The 18,246-nt window shown below is 38.7% G+C and overlaps 1 protein-coding gene across 1 annotated transcript in view; it reads left to right on the top strand.

The window, feature by feature from the left end:
• Nucleotides 1-18,246, top strand: part of Ptp36e (protein tyrosine phosphatase 36E) — a 172,771-nt gene that overhangs the window by 8,595 nt on the left and 145,930 nt on the right. Inside the window, exon 2 of the mRNA XM_076801020.1 lies at nucleotides 13,351-13,618. Coding sequence (XP_076657135.1) covers nucleotides 13,354-13,618 — 265 coding nt within the window. The 5' untranslated portion in view covers nucleotides 13,351-13,353. The remainder of the gene's footprint in view (nucleotides 1-13,350; nucleotides 13,619-18,246) is intronic.

Genomic DNA, 18,246 nt, shown 5'->3' with positions numbered 1-18,246 from the left:
TCACAATTCTAGAAACGAAAACGTAAATATTGTGGTCCGCAAACGGGACAAAATAGATAGCACACTTAACGAAAAACTTGAAATATAAAACAATTATTTAATAAAAATCAATCCTCAATATTTTGTAGAACTTCCTTTACATCTAATGACTTCAATCATTCTGTTTGGTAAAGATTTATACATTTATTTAATACTTTTTTGGCTAATATTCTCCCACTCGTCCAGAATACATTGTTTTAAAACATTAATATTTTGAAATTGGTTCTGGCAAGATGTCCCCAACAATTTTCGATAATGTTGACGTTGGGGATCTTGTCGGCCAATATAAAACACGAATACTCTTCGAAGAAAAGTATTTCTTCACTACTTTTGCCGTGTGGACTACGGCATTATCTTGTTGTAATATGTATTTATTTCCAGCAATTCTTACAGCATATGTGTTTAATTGTTCGTTTATCATTTCAATATACAATTCGCTATTCATTCGTTCTTTTATAAATTTGATTTCTGTTTTAGCCCGGTGTCCAATATCGGCCCAAATCATTATGCTACGGCCTCCCATTTGGCGACGGTTTAAAAATTGCTGTTCCTTTCTTAAATCGTGATAATAATAACCTAGGCCGTCTGGTCCATCCAAATTGAATCTTTTTTCATCAGTAAATATAATTCTTCGCCACTTTGTCCCCACATTTATAAGCTTTTCGGCAAATTGTAAGCGGAGCGCTTACACTCCTTTAACCAAGGTTTCTTCTGCAATTTCCTTCGCATTAAATGCTTGCATTTTTGTAAAACCCGACGTACATTTTGAATTTGATGCTGTACTTAATATTGCACGTTTTTCAGGAGCAGTTAACCTTTGTGGACGCCGGGAACTCTTCTTTTATCCGTATTGTTCAGGATTTTTTAATAAGTTTATAATTACTTTTCGGCTTCTATTTACAACTTTTGACATTTTTCTAACTGAATATTGTTCTTCCTTTAACTTCAATATTGTATGTATTTCACATTCATTTAATCTTTTTCCACGACCCATTTCTAACACTGTACTATGTTCTTTTTATCGATTGAGCACAAATAAACGACGTACACACTTCATCAATTAGGTTCTACAATGCATGTATCCACTTCAGAATCTTCTACACAACTGAGAATCGAAAATCTGCAGCTTGTGCTACCATTTTGTCCCGTTTGCGGACCACAATATTTACGTTTTCGTTCCTACAATTCTGTTGACATAAATGTTGTGGATAATACTCAGTACATTATACATATGGACATGTCCAAAAATGTTGACATATTAAAATATTCATTTTCTTCAGTTTATGGTATTGAAACGAGAAAAAATATGTGATGTGCTATCTTTTTGTCCCGGAGTGTACGCGGCATCCAAGGATTGTAGTTTTGAATTCGACAGGGAATATGTTCAAGAATTTCGAGACACCTTGAATGCGAAGGAAGGCAACGCTCGGAGCCGCTTGCCGCTATTTTTAAGGTGGCGGTGTTAAGCCTGTTAGCGCTGATAATACGAGAGGAATAAAAGTGAGATGATGCCTGTGGAGCGCGGCTCGGGTGTAATTGTTGGATTTATAATGGGCGGCCCGAGGGCCAGGAAAAAAAGGTGTCGAACTGCCGAGTTGGAATCACAGTGTCGTCCCCGTGGCACGCTCGTAAACCGGAGTCAACGACCGGCGATAAATTCGCCAGCCCCGGCATTCTTAATTTTCACGAATCGGATTAATCCCACCGCGGAGACGAGATTCGAGCCCTCTGCCTCTTTGACGCGAGCACACGGAATAAAGTCGCCGACGAAATCATTGATGCAGGGCGACGTGACGCGATCGAGCGAATCGGAATAATGATTTGCTTCGTAAACAGTTTCACGAGCCTCCTCGAGTGTAGCCCAAAATGGCCGAAGGCTGAGAGGCTGAAATGTTGCATCGAGTCATGAGTAACACGCAGTTGCATGCAGTAAATATTTATTATTTCGAAACTGCACGGTGAATTATTCCAGTAATGGAATGCACGTTCGAAATGAGACATTCAGAATTTACTCCGCGTTAGCAAGAATAGCTACGGTGGGTGTAAAAAGTATTCGCACACACTTTAAAAGCGAATATTGAATTGAAAACGAAAATTGAACCGATCTGTTTGAGTCCCTTTTTTGAGACGTTAGAAAGATTAGTTCACTAGGTAATCTGTAAACAATTTTTTATGAAAGACGCAGTAGCTTAGACATCGCTCTAACGTAGACAAAACGAACTATACCGAGCATCGAGTCTACAGCGGTGGGTTCAAACGGACCCAGGCGTCGCCGTCCGAGTGTTAATACCTCTAAACAGAAGCACTCACAACTTTCAATAGCTGGATTCGTCAAAATGTGATAAAAAATCGAAGAGTTACTCCAATTTAGTTGAAAATCAGTACTCCGGGGGCTTTTGGGTTGCTGATTATGAATCTAATGTCACAATTACAAAAAACAAAATGGCGGATGTCTAATTCAAGAAAATGTAGGACTTCCTTCAAAATTAGCATTCCCATATTTTTCAGGTCGCTGAATATGAATCTAATGTAAAAATTACGAAAAACAGAATTTCGGTTAGTTTTGCTCGAATTATTACTCATAGAAACGTATGATGAGGCGTATAACGATAATTTCCGGAAGAAATGCGATCATTCTAAAACTTGGATTTTTACTCGTTTCCAGCTTCTCTAAACAAATAATGGGTGACTTGTAGCAATCTATGTTCACGATAAAACTTAATCTGTACATTTAAGGAGCTATTGGCATAAATTTTATTAGTTTATGATGAAGTTGAAAATATGACATTCGGCCGCGTTTTGACGATTCCGGCCCGCTGTGGCTTGTCACAAAACGTAGTAGAAGCAAGGCGACGAAATCAACGAGTGTCGTTGCGACGCAGCGTGCTCTATCCGCGGAAACAATGGACGAACGAGCAGAAAAGTCTACGCGGGTAGCAATTAGGTAGTAGCAATCGTCGACGCGAAGCTGTTGCTTGTCGGTTCGATTTTGTAGTCGCGCGGTTGCATGAGCGTGCAAATCCTGGGCTATTCAGCGACGACGTGCATTAAGACCGAGCTTCGCCAACGGAACACCGTAATTCTCTGGCTTAAACGTTTACCCGGTTATTGTCTCATGATAAATCCAGGACTACGCGCGCGTGCTACGGTGACTCCTGCCAATCCGTTTTATTAATTAGCAACTGGCCGCGGTTTCCGGTGGAGCTCTAACGATGCCACGCCGGCGCGTCGGTTGCTAATTTCTTCGAATTAGGAAGCCCGCGTCGTACACCGGCGAAATCGCTGATGGAATTCCGGCGGATTCGTTTAATGGCGTTCAACCGAGCATATCCCGTAGAGTGTCGCGGCTCTGTTTGCGGAAGTGAGTCGATCTTTGCGGCGCGGCGATACCATTCTGTTCTGTTTAGAGACAATTAGCGGCTTGTTTAATTTTGCTTGAATGTTCAGACCCATCCACTCTCGATTCGCCGTACAGTCTTCCCTCCATGGTTCGTCCCCTGCTTTAAAACGATATCCGACCGATTTCCTCTCTTTCGAAATCACGCGACGCGACCGACGCGCAGTGTCTCAAAATGGCCACTCGACCGCGAGGAATTCTACCGTCCATTTTGTTACCGGCCTCTCTTTTAACCGTCTACACTCTGAATTTTTGTTGTATTTTATTCCCAACGACTAATTTATTTAAAGCGTACTTAAAAAGGCAATTCTTTCATTGATACTAATTTTTAGCTATTATATCATTTTAATTTTTTAAGAGTATGTTTGAGAAAAAACGTCCACTTGGACGATTAATATTGGGTTGTCCGGAGAGTTCGTGCCGATTTTTAAGAGAAACTCAAACGCAGTACATTTAAATTTCGATATACATTTATTGATTTATTATAAGCGCCATTTTGTTCCATAATCTTTCTCCATCTTTCACGTAACTTGCGTTTTTCGACGAAAAACTTTTAAATATGACTTTTTATGTCGACCAAAGAGTTAAAGTTTTTGTCATTATGAGAATTTTGTATTGACCTAAAGAGGTGAAAATCTGAGGGTGTAATGTCTGGTTAATAGGGTGAATGGGGTAGTACATCCCAACCAAGCTCGAACAGCTTTTGGAAGAAAAAAGCATCAAGTGCCTATAATGCACTTTGTTTCCTTCCATATTTAAGAGCGTATAAAACTAACAAAAATTAATGTATCCTAATCAAAGCTTTTCCTAAAAATGCCTGAAAGATCACCTTTTTAGATTATGTGCACATACCATTTGTTTCCAATCATTCCGACATATTCAGATCTATCCTAATGCCACCTACAGAGAAACGGCACGAACTTTCCGCACAACCCAATAAATTAGTATTGTAAAGAGTTACGAGCAAAGCTAGAAACCGAATTCGTACAACCTTGAAAATCTAGAGCGAATATTTTCGATAAAGATAAAGATTCTGCCACGCGGTTGCACGAGTGTTCCGTTTCGTCGCGACAGTAAATTCTTCACGGTTTTTATAGCGATCGCAAAAATTCCATAAAATATTTTTTATCCGTTCCGCAATGAACCCGCGCGCACGAACGCTCCGGAATCATTATCAATAAACTGCGAGTGTTGCGCAATTTGCTCGATGCATAGAAGAACGCGCAGCTATTCTCGCGGATATCGACGAACATTTAATTTTCCACTTGGTAAACTTTTTTTATTTTTTACGGTTGCCCCTATTAACTTCCTCCTTTCGTTAATACCGTGACTTTTTTCATCAGAGAAGATCAATAGCGTGTACAATCCTTCGGTTCGATTGTTTGCTAGGTACACCAATAAAACGGGTTTGCAAACGCTAATAATCGACAAAGTTTAAATATCTTCTGTCCCTTTTTCATATTAAAAGATTCGCTCTGAATAGGATTTCCGGAAGTTGCCGTCGGAATTTCATTACTACCGTGGAATACATCCGCCAAAATTTGTGAAAATAGACTGTTCAAGAGTTCCTTAGTATTGCAAAAGTTTTCTAAGATTATCAGATTCCTCCCTCCCCCCTCCACTCCTTCCCCCCGCGACACCGACACGGACGCCGCGCGACAAAAGCACAGGAGGAAGAGTAGCAAGAAGCTGTTGTCAAGGCTCGGTTGAAATTGCGTTTATTCTTCCATTCAAATTATTTGAGGAAGAGCGCAGCGAGACAGTTTTTACGAAGTCGACGATCCAATATTTATCGTACAAATTATTGCGCTCAATGTAATTTCCTTTACGCTCTTACTGTTTACCTTCACAATTACGTTGCAATAATAGTGAAGCAGCAATAGAACGGCCCGCTTCTCTTCTTTCTTTATTGAAACAGCTATTATGTGTACTTCTCAGTGTTCCTATTCCGTAAATCCTTTTTTAACGATTCATTTTCAATCCTGGGATTTTATTTTAATTTCCAAAGTAGGGAACAAAGCCGCTTATTTATTTTTTCGACGGATGGTCACCATTGTATCGATTTTTTACTGAGGGTTAAGTTAAGTTAGGAAAAGAACGGACAGTTGAGGATTAATATTTAACCCCCGTGAGCGAGCGCGTTTTTTGCACCTTCCGTCCAAATTTTCCGTCCGAATTTTCGTTACAGCAAGTTAGAGACGTCGTTGACAAAATCGTGTCAATTTCGTTTATGAGCATGACTAAATTTTTTACTGTTTCAGGTTTTAAAAAAAATCTGAAAAAATTCTGGAATACTAATTGAAGTATCACTTTAATGTATAATCGTTGGCGATGTCAAATGTTTAAAGCATTAATAAGAGAAACTAAATATTAGAAAGAGACCGAGATCGGACAAACGACCGAGATTGTTCACGGAGGGTTAAATATTAATCCTAATATTTAGTAATATTTACTCAAATATTAATCCTAATATTTAGTAATATCTACCTAAATATTAATCCTAATATTCAGTTATATTTAGTTAAATATCAATCCTAATATTTAGTAATATTTAGTCCAATATTAATCCTAATATTTGGTAATATTTAGTCCAATATTAATCCTAATATTTGGTAATATTCAGTTAAATATTACTCCTAATATTTAGTCCAATATTAATCCTAATATTTAGGAATATTTAGTTAAATGTTAATCCCAATATTCAGTAATATTCAGTTAAATATTACTCCTAATATTTCGTAATATTTAGTTAAATATTAATCCTAATAGTCTTTGGTGTAACAAAAATTATCCTGAAAAATCAAAATTGAAAAATTCTACTGACAGATGAAAAATTAGACAAAAAAGTACAAATTCATTATATAGGATGGAAACGTTAATTGACACGTATGAGGAGACAAGTTCGTCGTGAAATATCGGTCCGCGGAATCGCCCGTCGAAGCGACTGAAAGTTTCAACAATGAAAGCGCAGCTCGCGGATGAAAAACGGGAACGATTACCGAGTGCAAACCCTTTCGTTATTAAATTAAACTCGAGGGTAATATTGCCACGTAGCTGGAATGCCTCCGTTAACCTATTAATTGAGCGTAGGCGAGAAAACCGGGAGCAATTAGAGGAGATTTCGGCCGGGATTTTTAGCCCCGCTCGGAATTTCGAAAGCTCGGATAGGAATTCGGAGGTCGACGGTGGTCAATAACCGACCTTCGAAGCCACGCTGAAGCGCGAACACGGCTTACAAAACATTTAAAAATAACCCGCGCAACGCAGCTCTCGACCCGGAAACCTTGAGATCTTTAACTCGTCGGGAACCACGGGCGCGTCGCTCAAACTCGCCTAATTTTCCACGTGTTATCCACTCCTGTTCCGAAATTATCACGAACAGACGTTTCGCTGTTGAACGTATCGAAGTTAACCTTTCCATCTTGTTGCGTCTATTCTCTGCAACTCTACGTAGCTTCAATCAAATAGAGGCTTCATTCTTTTTTTATAATTTTAATTAGCTGACTCTAATACATTAATGTTCTCAAATTCTTTTAATTTGTCTACTGCGCCAAATTGCACCTATTCATTTTTGTCATAAACGCATACAACCCGTAGTGTAATTATCACTTTGAAACGAAATTTCGCTACGATTTCGCAGTTTCTCCAGATCCAATGTACAGGGTTTCCTCGTACTGATGGTACAACCGTGAAGGGGGTGATTCCACGTGAAAAAATGTGTCGAAAATACGGAATAAATATTTTTCGTTTGAGGCTTTGTTCTCGAGAAAATCGAGTTTAAAGATCCGTCGGGTTCGCGTGCTTTAGTATGTACATATATGCAGAAAGTAGAATTGGTTGGTCGTGATCAGACGCGTCAGACTCGATTCGAACTCAGTTTTCTCGAAAACGAACCTTCGGATGAAAAAATTTTACTCTATATTTTCGATTTACTTTCGCATGTAGAATTACTTCCTCCACGGTTGTACCATAAACACGTGCACATTTCAAATATTGCCGAATAATTTCATTGTTACACTTAATATCACACGCTATTTATTCGTAGCATTGAAATATCGAAAGTAGTTAGGTACCAGAGAAATATAATCAACGCCTGCAAAGTAATTTTCATTAAAAGTTGCAATAGAAACTATTTTAATAAATGACTGCAATATAAATAAATATTCATAAATATTTATTTTGTTCTTTTTAATGCCTAATACTTTTTGATGCTCTTGAATTGTTTATAAAGAATAACAAAATATGTTTAGGTTCGTTTCAGCAGAATTATGTAGAAACGCGTATGGTTTGAGCACTGACGAGGTTTCATTTCATGGAAGCAACTCCGCGAAATCAACTGTGGTATTTAAGTGCATCATTTGGAGAGCACAGATCGTCTTTTCACGCCTCTTGCAGCGTATGCGTTGCTGCCTAGTGAAATACATGTTGCATGACGGACCCACTCTGTCTGATCATATCCGGCGCTGTGTCTGTTTCTACTTAGGCGTCTGACACGCGCGCCGCTTCGAATAAAATTAAACTCCAGCACTCCCGTCCGCAGGAATCTTCTCTAATAATCTAATCTTTTAAATTCCTATGCAAATATTACGTCGTGAGCAGTGTAATTGTTTTTAATAATTTTCGACATTTCCATGTCGAAAAGTACATTTTTTATATGTTTTTCTGCATGTACTATGTATACGCGTTCTAACGAAAAGCAAACGTACGTCAAAATCAAGAGTTTATCAATGTTCAATGTGTACATACAGTCTCAGCGGAATTGCCGGCGTGCAATGGGTCGAAATAATTATAATAACGCGACATGAATTTTTGATGCACAAAGGACACGTTCAACACTATTCCTCGATTGTTCCCGGGTCAATTCGATATTACGTAACCGCGCACAATTATAGCGCCATTAAATAACAGTAGACGTGTTGTGACTGACAAGTCGATGTTTTCGAACTGAACAAAACATTATCACGACTGCTAGCACGCATTGACTCATCCCTTCGTTACATAACTATTCTAGTGATATTTTCGGTGACACTATGATTCGTGGAAACACGGGAAAATCTCTATTAGCCCGCTAAATATACGTCGCGCATGATACAAAAGTAACTTTCGATGACTAACCGCGCGCATTTAAATATTTGCAATTTCTCTCGACCTCCATTACACCGGTTCGCTTTGAGCAACGGTGGCAGAAGCTATTTTCCGGTTTCGCAGATGTTCTTTTTCCGGAAAAGTGTGCTCCACTCGTTCTTTACGCCGTGCAGATAATTGAAATTGTTCACTGTTCCCGAGGAAACGTGAACAAACACAAATTTTATGCCTACGCAAAGAAATATTACGGGAGTACCACGGAGCACCAACTAATTGAACGTAAACGAAGTACTAATTGATTTTTCAACAGCTGGCAATTACTGCTTGATTGTCGGCAATTAATCTGCCCTTTGAACGGCAAGGGGGGAGATGAGGAGGCACTTCCGGTACGAGGAAGGAAACGCCGTATAATTAGTGAAAAATTGCCACCTCCGTGAAATTCATTTCTGCCGACATTTTTTAGCGCGAGTCTAGGACAGAGTGATTATAAACTTTGAGGCCAGATAGAATTCGAGGTCTCCTACAATGTCCAAGATCGCTGAAACCACCGCCATTTTGTGTTTGATGACTTGGATTTCATTATCGAAACTATAGCGAAGTTACTCAAACTTCTTTCGATCGTTCGCAATTGATTTTGATCGAATTAATGTAATCGACTTGTCGAGCTTAGCGACTTATAAGAAATATTTACGAAACTCTTCCACTGAGAATGGAAATACGTGTATGGCTACTGTAACAACTTAATATTCATAAATGTACCACAATTCCAATGTATTCATATTCATTAAATTCAATTTAAAATGGAAATCAAGATTTATTAATTAATTCATTTATCTTCAACGTGGGAAACCTGGCAAGTGAGACATTATTATGATAGGTTTTAATTATCTTTTAGATATCTCTACTGACGGCAAATTCATTTCGGTCAACAATTTACTGAAAAATTTAGTTAATCTCTTGAATCAGGACCATTTAGGAAACTTTTCGGCGCCCTATAAAATATTTAATTTAACCAGGAAATTATATCATGGCGAAATGAATGGAATAGTTTGTCGCGTGGTTATGAAATATTTAATCCTTGAAATAAGTATTCTTCTTAATATAAACCGAGTCAATTAATCGAGTACCTCCCAATTAAATAATCCGACATACATGGTAAAAACTTGGGGAGGTGCGGGAATACGAAAATATCAGGAACCCGATGGTCGGGACGAATCGGGAAGAGGTCGGGTCGGGTCGGGTCGGTTTCCCGATTATTTCGCGAATCCCGACTATTTTGGGAATCCCGATAAATTTGAGAATCTCGAAAATTTCGGGTACCCGTCCCGATTCTGAAAAAATGTCGTGTTCCTGACCCGACCCGATATTTCGGGTTCTCGCACACCCCTGGTAAATATTAGGGGTATCCATAAGTGATCAATTATTTGCAAAGAATTTGTTTTGCCTTTAGTTCTGTACCGATCGTTGAAGAGGAATTCTTTTATAGTTTAGTTATTAGTTATTTTCTTTTATTCTTTTATAGTTTTCGGTAAAGCGGCCTGTGTTCAAAATATTCTAAAAGTATAATTTTTTTTACATCCCAGTAATAAAATGGCGGCGTCTGTACCTTCCGAGGATCATATTCGTCATTGCATACTTTTTCATTTTCATGCGGGATTTAATGCAACGGTAACAACAAAGAAAATTTGCGATGATTATGAAGATGTATTGAAGGTCAAAATGTCATCAAAACTCACTCAGGAAAAAATCAAAGAATTGCAACGGGAAGTTTTACCGCATACCCCGTACTCACCGGATATTGCTCCCTCTATCATCTTTTCAGATCTCTGGAGCATTATTTAAGAAATAAAACACATTCGCTTCTGTGGAAGATGTAAGGAGGCACCTCCAGTCATATTTTGCTTCACGAACCCTGGATTTCTGTAAGAGGGGGATTGAAAATTTGCAGGAAAGATGGCAAACTGTCCTTGATAATGATGGAGATTATATAATACACTAAGAAATAAAAACTTGAATTTACTACAAAGTTTGTTTTAGATTTCAAAATAATTCGTGACTTATGGGTCCCTCTGATAGTAACGAGTTGAATCGGATAGGTGCGATTTAGGAGAATGGTACGCGTGTCGCGGCATCTCCCAGCGAAAAAAAGCGTCGAGATGAAAAATTGGGGAATTCGCATGCAACAGCCTAATACCGGCTGGTGTATGGTACGATGAGCTGAAAGAGAGTCAGCACGCACGCGTGCAGAGCCACTCTTCTCCTCTCTTTCGTTCCGTTTGCCAACTGGCCGAGCTGTTATCTCTATTCTATGCTAGTTCGCGTGTTGCTCAGACACAGGCGGCGTAGCCTGTCAAAGAGAGGCGTTCGTTCAGTTTTAGCTCGGCCGGAAATCGACCGCGAAATTTAAGGATTTCACGATCGACCACGCGGCTAGATACGTTTCCCAGCCTCGGGTGATTCGAACATTATAACAAAAGTGTTCCCCGTCACCGGCCGAAAACTTTACTTTCTGCCGCAGATTTACGGCGACTTCCCGTTGCACGTTCTACCGCTGTACGTTCAAGAAGTTCCATTGTTACTGCGACGAGGCTAACACGGGCGAACCCATTAAAATTGTTCCGCAGACTTTCCGCGATACCAAGCGAACGAACGTGTCACCTTCAATCGCGACAGTTCCGGACGGCGGACGCTTTGTATTCTATATCTCGCCCTGTGCAGGGCTCATTGAAAGTCACCGGCGTTCTGGATTTCGAATGCCCCGTTTACGCGGAACCTTCGACGCAGGGCGTGGCCTTGCACCAGTCGAATATAACTTGAAACTGTAAATGAGATTTTTTTCTCACCCGGCCCAGAAGTTTCGAAGATCGCTCGAGAAATTTTCAGCGAGGAACCACCAACTTAATTTTAAAACTTCCGAGACCAGGTCCAGCGAAGTCAGGAAACTTGTATCGGGAAGACACTCGTTGCAGCTTGCGCGGAAAGTTCTCAAAAATGATTTCTTATCTCGTACACTGAACTTCAATATTAGTATTTATACCGTGACGTTGATACTTTATAGGAAATATTACCGAATAGAACGGAATTATATATTATCATTTGTAACGGAATTTTTATAAGGCTGAATGTACATTGTATAGCGTTCTTAGCTAGTTGTAAACATTCGTATCAAGTTCTTATTTGTTTATCATTTTTTTTTCAATTTTTAAAAAAACATTCTATTATGTTGTTTTCTAAATCTTCAAGCGTGCGAGGTTTGCTAATGTATGTAGGGGGCTTTGAAAAACCTTATAAACGACAATCTACCGTAAGGCCACTTGGACAGCCAATGAACGTTTACCAGAATGCAGTCTAATTTTACAAATTAGTTACACAAATAAATTACAATGCTACATTTGTCGTTGTTTCACCCAATTAAACTAAGCCTACACTTTCATGTCAAAAGTCCTCCAGAACCTACTAGGGCACCTTATGCCCTAATATGTATATCCTAAACGCAGAGCAGTCTGTTTCCGTAACTGTCACGTACAGTTCGTTCTGTACTGTTACTGTCATGTGTACAGGATATTCCATTTGAAATTTCATTTATTTCCCAAACTATAGCTCGGAGCGAGAAATGTTTCCAATAAAAGTTATCCTGTTTTAGGAAGGATAGCTTATGCTGGTCACAGATCTTTTCCCCTCATGGTAGATTTTATTTGAAACATTTTTTAGTTTTTTGAGGACTACTGCTATCAAATGATGAAGAATATTTAAATATATACTAGCTCTCCGCCACACTTTTTTTTTATGACCATCCAACTCAAAAATATTAAACTTCGATTTATCGGAAAATATTGCATTCCTCCATAAGTCGTCGCTAACGCGTATGTATTCTTCTGCAAATTTTAATCTCTTTTTTTTATTTACTTCGCTGATGAGTGGTTTCCTCTTCGCAACTCTGCTGTTATATCCTCCCCGATATAGCACTCTTCTTCCTGTTTTTGGATGAACTTCCTGGTGCATATATTCTTGAAGGTGTGTCACGATTTCCGATACACTGGTATTTGGTTTTTTTTTTTAAATAATTCGGACGATTTTACGCTCCTCTCTCACAGTTAGCTCCCGGGGTTTGCCGGTTCTTTCTTTATTCTGCAATGTTCTCTCTTTTTCATATTTACTTATTATACTCTGTACAGTTGATCGACTTCTTTTTAGTATTTCTGATATATTTCTATATGATTTGCCCTCTTCGTATAACTGTATAATAATTTTCCGTTCTTCCAACGTAGTTCCATTGCGTTTTCTCCCCATATTGCAAATATACACTAATAACGTGTACTCGGAACGACTAGAATTAATGAAACTAACATGATATCTTGTAAAGTAACGTTTACATAGATCGGAATGTTGTGATTCCTTCGTAACTGCTATGTTTATCAACAGAAATGGTGGTGTACGAATACTTTTGTCCGGGCAATTTCTTACGGTAGTGTGAATTTTCAATTCATTTCAAGTTACTAAGTGATGTTGTTGCCTGTGTTTTTTGCTCGTTTGTCGTTAGAAGTGTAATGTATAATATACAGTTACGTATATTTGAATATACTTAATAATACAGAAAATCTTGTTGCTTTTATATTTCTATATTCCAATTGTACGAATACTTTTGTCCCCCACCGTACGCCGAGAGAAAACTGTACTCTCAAATGTACACACAAATCGGGAGCACACTCTAAAAGAAAGAAACTCTAAAATGGACTCTTTTGAGATTGATAAAGAGCGCGCGGGACGAAAGATTGATCGGGCAACGATTGAGAATCGGTGTCTACAGACCGTTCCGTTTCGTTTTCCAGAAAATGTCGTCGATGCGAACACAATCGACCACCGGCGGTGTGGTTGGTCTGAGCAGCGTCGGTTCTGATCGCACCGGCGCTACCTCGACCGCCGGTGGTTCTCATTCCCATTCTCACCGGAAGCACCATCATCATCACAGGAGCAGAAGCGCGCCGAGGGCGCAGGAGAAACCGCCGAGGAAGCGTCATCTTAATACCGGCCACAGCCTCGCCTCCATTCCCAGCCAGATTAAGCTGTCGATGCTGAACAGCGGCCTCATCTCGTTCGGTAAGTTCTGCCTCCGGTTCTATGCCCCGTTCCAGCCGCCGTTAGACGAATCGCTCCCTGTTTCATTTTCTATCCGGTCCTATTCGCCGGACTCTCGTATCGAACGGGGATCAGCCACTCGTATTGTTCACGACGATCATTCTCCTTCTCCCGGCCGTTGATTCCGCGCCGATTAGACCCGCTTCAGGAATTAAGAGGCTGCCGCGCGGTAAACAAGCACCGCCACTTTTGCGAAAATTCGAACGAATTCGACGGAGAGCACGGTTTCGAACACGATGTAGAGCAAGGCGGTTGAAATTATCGATTTTAGGGAAGAATTTAGGGATATTTGTGTATAACTTTTGAACCGTTTGAGATATTGAACTGAGGTTTCAACTAAAAAATATTATAAAATAATCTCTTTCGAATAATACATGTTAGAATATATTTTTTGTTTGATTTGTTAGTTAGTTATTTTTATCAATTTTTATGTAGTTGTTGAATCAGTTGCTTTCCCTATTAAAACCATTGTATAATAATTGGAAATTCAAATCTTATAGTTTTCTTATATATGATGTAATTATGTTATTAGAATTTTTTATAAAATGTACAGGAATATAAGTTATTAAGTAAGGTGTCTAACGTTACAAATATAGTATATTGCGAGCAAAAGTAATATTAATATTTTATTTAATTGATAACATAAGAAGTATACTAATTAATCTTACCATTTTGTTGTTGAAGAAGTAGGTACAAGCGGTTTTTGTTTTCTTTATTTTGTTAATAATTCCGCAGCCTCTGGACATCTTATTCTCGTGGATGAAATATGTGGGTCCGATGTTAATAACAATTTGTGGAATGTATCTTCATTTGTAGTGGATCTAGAAATTTTCGAATAAGGACATCGCAAAGAACTTAAGCAATTTTGCCTGGTGAAATATCACCAGGCATATCAAAACGCTCAACTTTAAATGATCGTAGTAACTAAAATATTTATTTAATTTCATTGGTTACAAAGCAATACAAATTGATTAGTTTTCAATTTCGAAAAGTCGACTTTTTGGTCAAATAGCCCTAAATTCCTCGATCCGGACCACTGTGTGCCGACGAGACATTTTCGCCGGGTATATTTCTGTAGCTTTCACAGTTTCGGGATCATACCCATCAGTTATACCGTGCACAGACGCTATTCCTTGATGCAATACCAATCCACTGACAAAACTTCCCTGTTTTCACTCATTTCTTTATGAAACTTTCAATGAAATTTTTCGTAACAAAGAGCAAATTAAAGATTTTGCGATGTTCAAATGGAACAGTCATTGAGAATCATGCTAATAGACTTCCGGCAAGAAATGTGTGAAAATACATGACGAATAAAACATAATTTTTTATTAAGAAGCAAAGTTAATGAGGTAGCGTACATAACAAAAAATTTATGATCAGTGGAGGCGCTTGTTTATCGCTGCAATCCTTTCAAATGTTGCCCCGATATCATCGATCGTGTAGCATACCGTAGCCCGCTCGATTCCGTCACGATTCTCACAGTTATAATATCAGAATATCCATAACTGAGGTTCCCGCGGCAATCCTGAAGGTGTATATCGTGCTGAAATGAAAACCTTAGCTCTGGATTAGGGGGGCTTTGTTTCATTTTTAACGAAGTAAATCCTTTAATCCTCCCACGACGCTGGCCGTGTATATTTCGACCTCGATTTCCGAGAGGACCGCTTAGCTTCTCGGTTTATGATGGATCACTCGAGTACACAGCGATTTACATGCATTTGATATGATAAAATGATGAACGTGTCCCTTCGGAGATACGTTCCGAGCCAACGACACGTTCAGGTGGCAGCAAACCCAGCGGACTCATTAACGAAAGCGCTTTTTTTTTTGTTGCGAATCCGAGGCAGTTAGAGCTCCCAGATGGTCTTCGTTATTTAAAAATGCTCACAGGCGTGTAAAAGAGAACGAAATTAGACGAGGTTGCTTTGTGCAACACTGGCCTCCTTCTGCACGGCTCCACTGAATTCACTATGGATTCGTGCTGAATCGTTAGTTCCAAGTGTACATTATGGTCGCTCTTATTTATTCTTGACGAAAAGTTTTTTCAAAATTAATCTTAAGCCCCCCTCCAGGATTGCTTCCATTAATCAAAACAAAGTTTGTGCAAAGTTTGAGTTCGATCGGATAACGGAAAACGTGCCCCCCAGCCCTTAAACATTAAAATAATTAAATGCTCATAAAATCGTTTTTCCCGAATATCTTCTAAATTATGGACTGTATCGAAAAATATGTTTCCAACAAAACTTTTAGATCTGGACAGGCTGCGTCTTTTATGTCCTATTACTTTTTCTCGTAAAACAAACGGTTTCCGAAAAAAACTGAGAAAAATGTCAGAACAAAATCAAAATATGTATTTTGAAATTTGGGAACTGAAGTGGGTTTTTATTATCTTTTACCAACATGCATTAACGAAAAATGTGTAGGTTTTTTTTAATTTGCGGAATTTTTTTTTAATTGCATATTATTTTGCAGAAATTGCGTATATTTCTTTACGAGATGTCAAGAAAATTTTCAGGTTCCACTTTATCAAGGGTACTTTATAAAGAGAACTACGTTACGAAAAGCCCTGTAAAATGAACCGTTAAATAAATATGAGTGAATCCGGTGGACGTTGTCTCTGACAATCGGCCCGGCGAAGTAAGCAATGCGATGATGCACTGGATAATGCACCGGTGATTTACACTCTACTGCACGGAGCGTCACGTACCGACAACGACAAAACCGGCACCGGCACGACAAAATATCGGAACATGTGTTTTAAATGGAACGTAGTTCTCCTTATAAGACCTTTACCCTTGATAAAGTGGGATGTGAAAATTCTCTTGGTTTCTAATAAAAGAAATATATTCTGCAAAATAATATACAAACAAAAAAAAAAATAAATTCAGCAAGTAAAAAAAATTCACATTCTTCGTTAATGTTTATTGACAAAAGATAATGAAAACATACTTTCAGTTTTCAAATTTCCAAAAAAATGTCTTTATTTTCTTCCGAAATTTTTCTCACTTTTTCCGAAAACCGTTTGATTTCCGAAAAAAAGTAATACGACATAAAAGACGCATCCTGTCCAGATCTAAAAGTTTGTTTCAACATATTTTTCGATACAGTCCATAATTTAGAAGATATTCGGGAAAAACGATTTTACGAGCATTTAATTAATTATTTTAATGTTTAGGGGCCCGAGGGCATGCTTTCCCGTTATCCGAGGGTAAAGAAACCAGGTAAAAAACTGAACGGCGAAGGACGTGAGAAGATAACGGATCGGGATTGTAATTTTAGTAGAGACCGAAGTGCTCCTTCTTTTTCAATTAGTTTTAGTCAAAGTGGACATTTTCAATTATAATACGCAACCTGAGGGGATCGAAGGAATATTCTCGACTGCTGCGAACAGAGCTCGGGGTGTAAAATTAATGAGACTCTTTGAGGATATTGTGTTGTACTATTTCGAATTTGATCGAACATCGGACGTATCGTGATAGTCGAATTACCTCCGGCGGGGCTGACGGTTACCTTTAATTTGTTTCAATTTAAAGTTTTCTGTAATTTCCGATTCCTCTTCGCGGGGCTCGACGTCTCGTTATAAAATGAGCTGGAAAGTTTACTACGAACTTGTCGTGGACGCTGGAACAGCCTGACAGTGTACGACGCACGTATCTCGTGTAACGCCACTTTGCAGCAATAAAAGCCACTCCCTATGACGGATAAATATATTATGCAGTAATGTTCGAGCGGGGACGGAACTTACCGGCAACTTCTTTCTAGCGAGTTCCAAGGGACCAAAGGGTGAGCACGATGAATTTCAGTTACGGTCACCCACGGAAACCCGAAAGTTCGGCCAGGACGAAACACTTTACACGTTTTTTAATTTATTATCGCATTTTCGACGGCCGGTCGGAAAAGAAGTACAATGGGCGTGCCGTTGACACTTATATTAAAAATTCAATTAACCAGCAGCTGTTATAAAATTTTTAATTTAACACATTGTCGTGTCACTCTGAAAATTAATTTTTCGCCCGACAATTTCTGTGTACCGAAGCTTACGACGTGCAAGATAAAAATGATTGGTAGAGCAGTTGCTGTTAGTTTATTTCCAATGTATGTTTCATTAACCAAATAAATCTCGAAAAAAATGGGCTAAGAGTCATCCTACTCTAAAGCCACATATGGGTCCGAATGGACCCGCCATTCGAGGATTAAATGGATTACATCAAGAATATTTTCCTGAATTATGTAGTATGTCGCAGGCTTAAACATTGGGAGAAATGAAAAATCTGCTTTGTAGACAAATAAGTTTAAACTCCAGACCAAATGCAGAATTAAATGCATAGTCCCTATGTCGTCAACATTCACCGTATATCGATTAAAGCGTCCCAAAAGATGAAAATAATAATAATAGTAAAGCAAATGAAATGTGGATTTAAAAGTGTCCTACGAACTCTGTCCACTTGAATATCTTGATCATTTCAAACAATACGAGAAAATGTTACTTACAGAAGTTATATTCTTATATTCTATTCTTATATTCTTATATTCTAAGTAAGTTATATTCTTGCAAGTGGAGGTGTAGAGAAGATATAGAGGTCACC

The sequence above is a fragment of the Halictus rubicundus genome, chromosome 15 (assembly GCF_050948215.1).
Source record: "Halictus rubicundus isolate RS-2024b chromosome 15, iyHalRubi1_principal, whole genome shotgun sequence".
Classification (NCBI taxonomy): Eukaryota; Metazoa; Arthropoda; class Insecta; order Hymenoptera; family Halictidae; genus Halictus; species Halictus rubicundus.
This window is presented reverse-complemented; position numbering and strand designations above follow the sequence as displayed.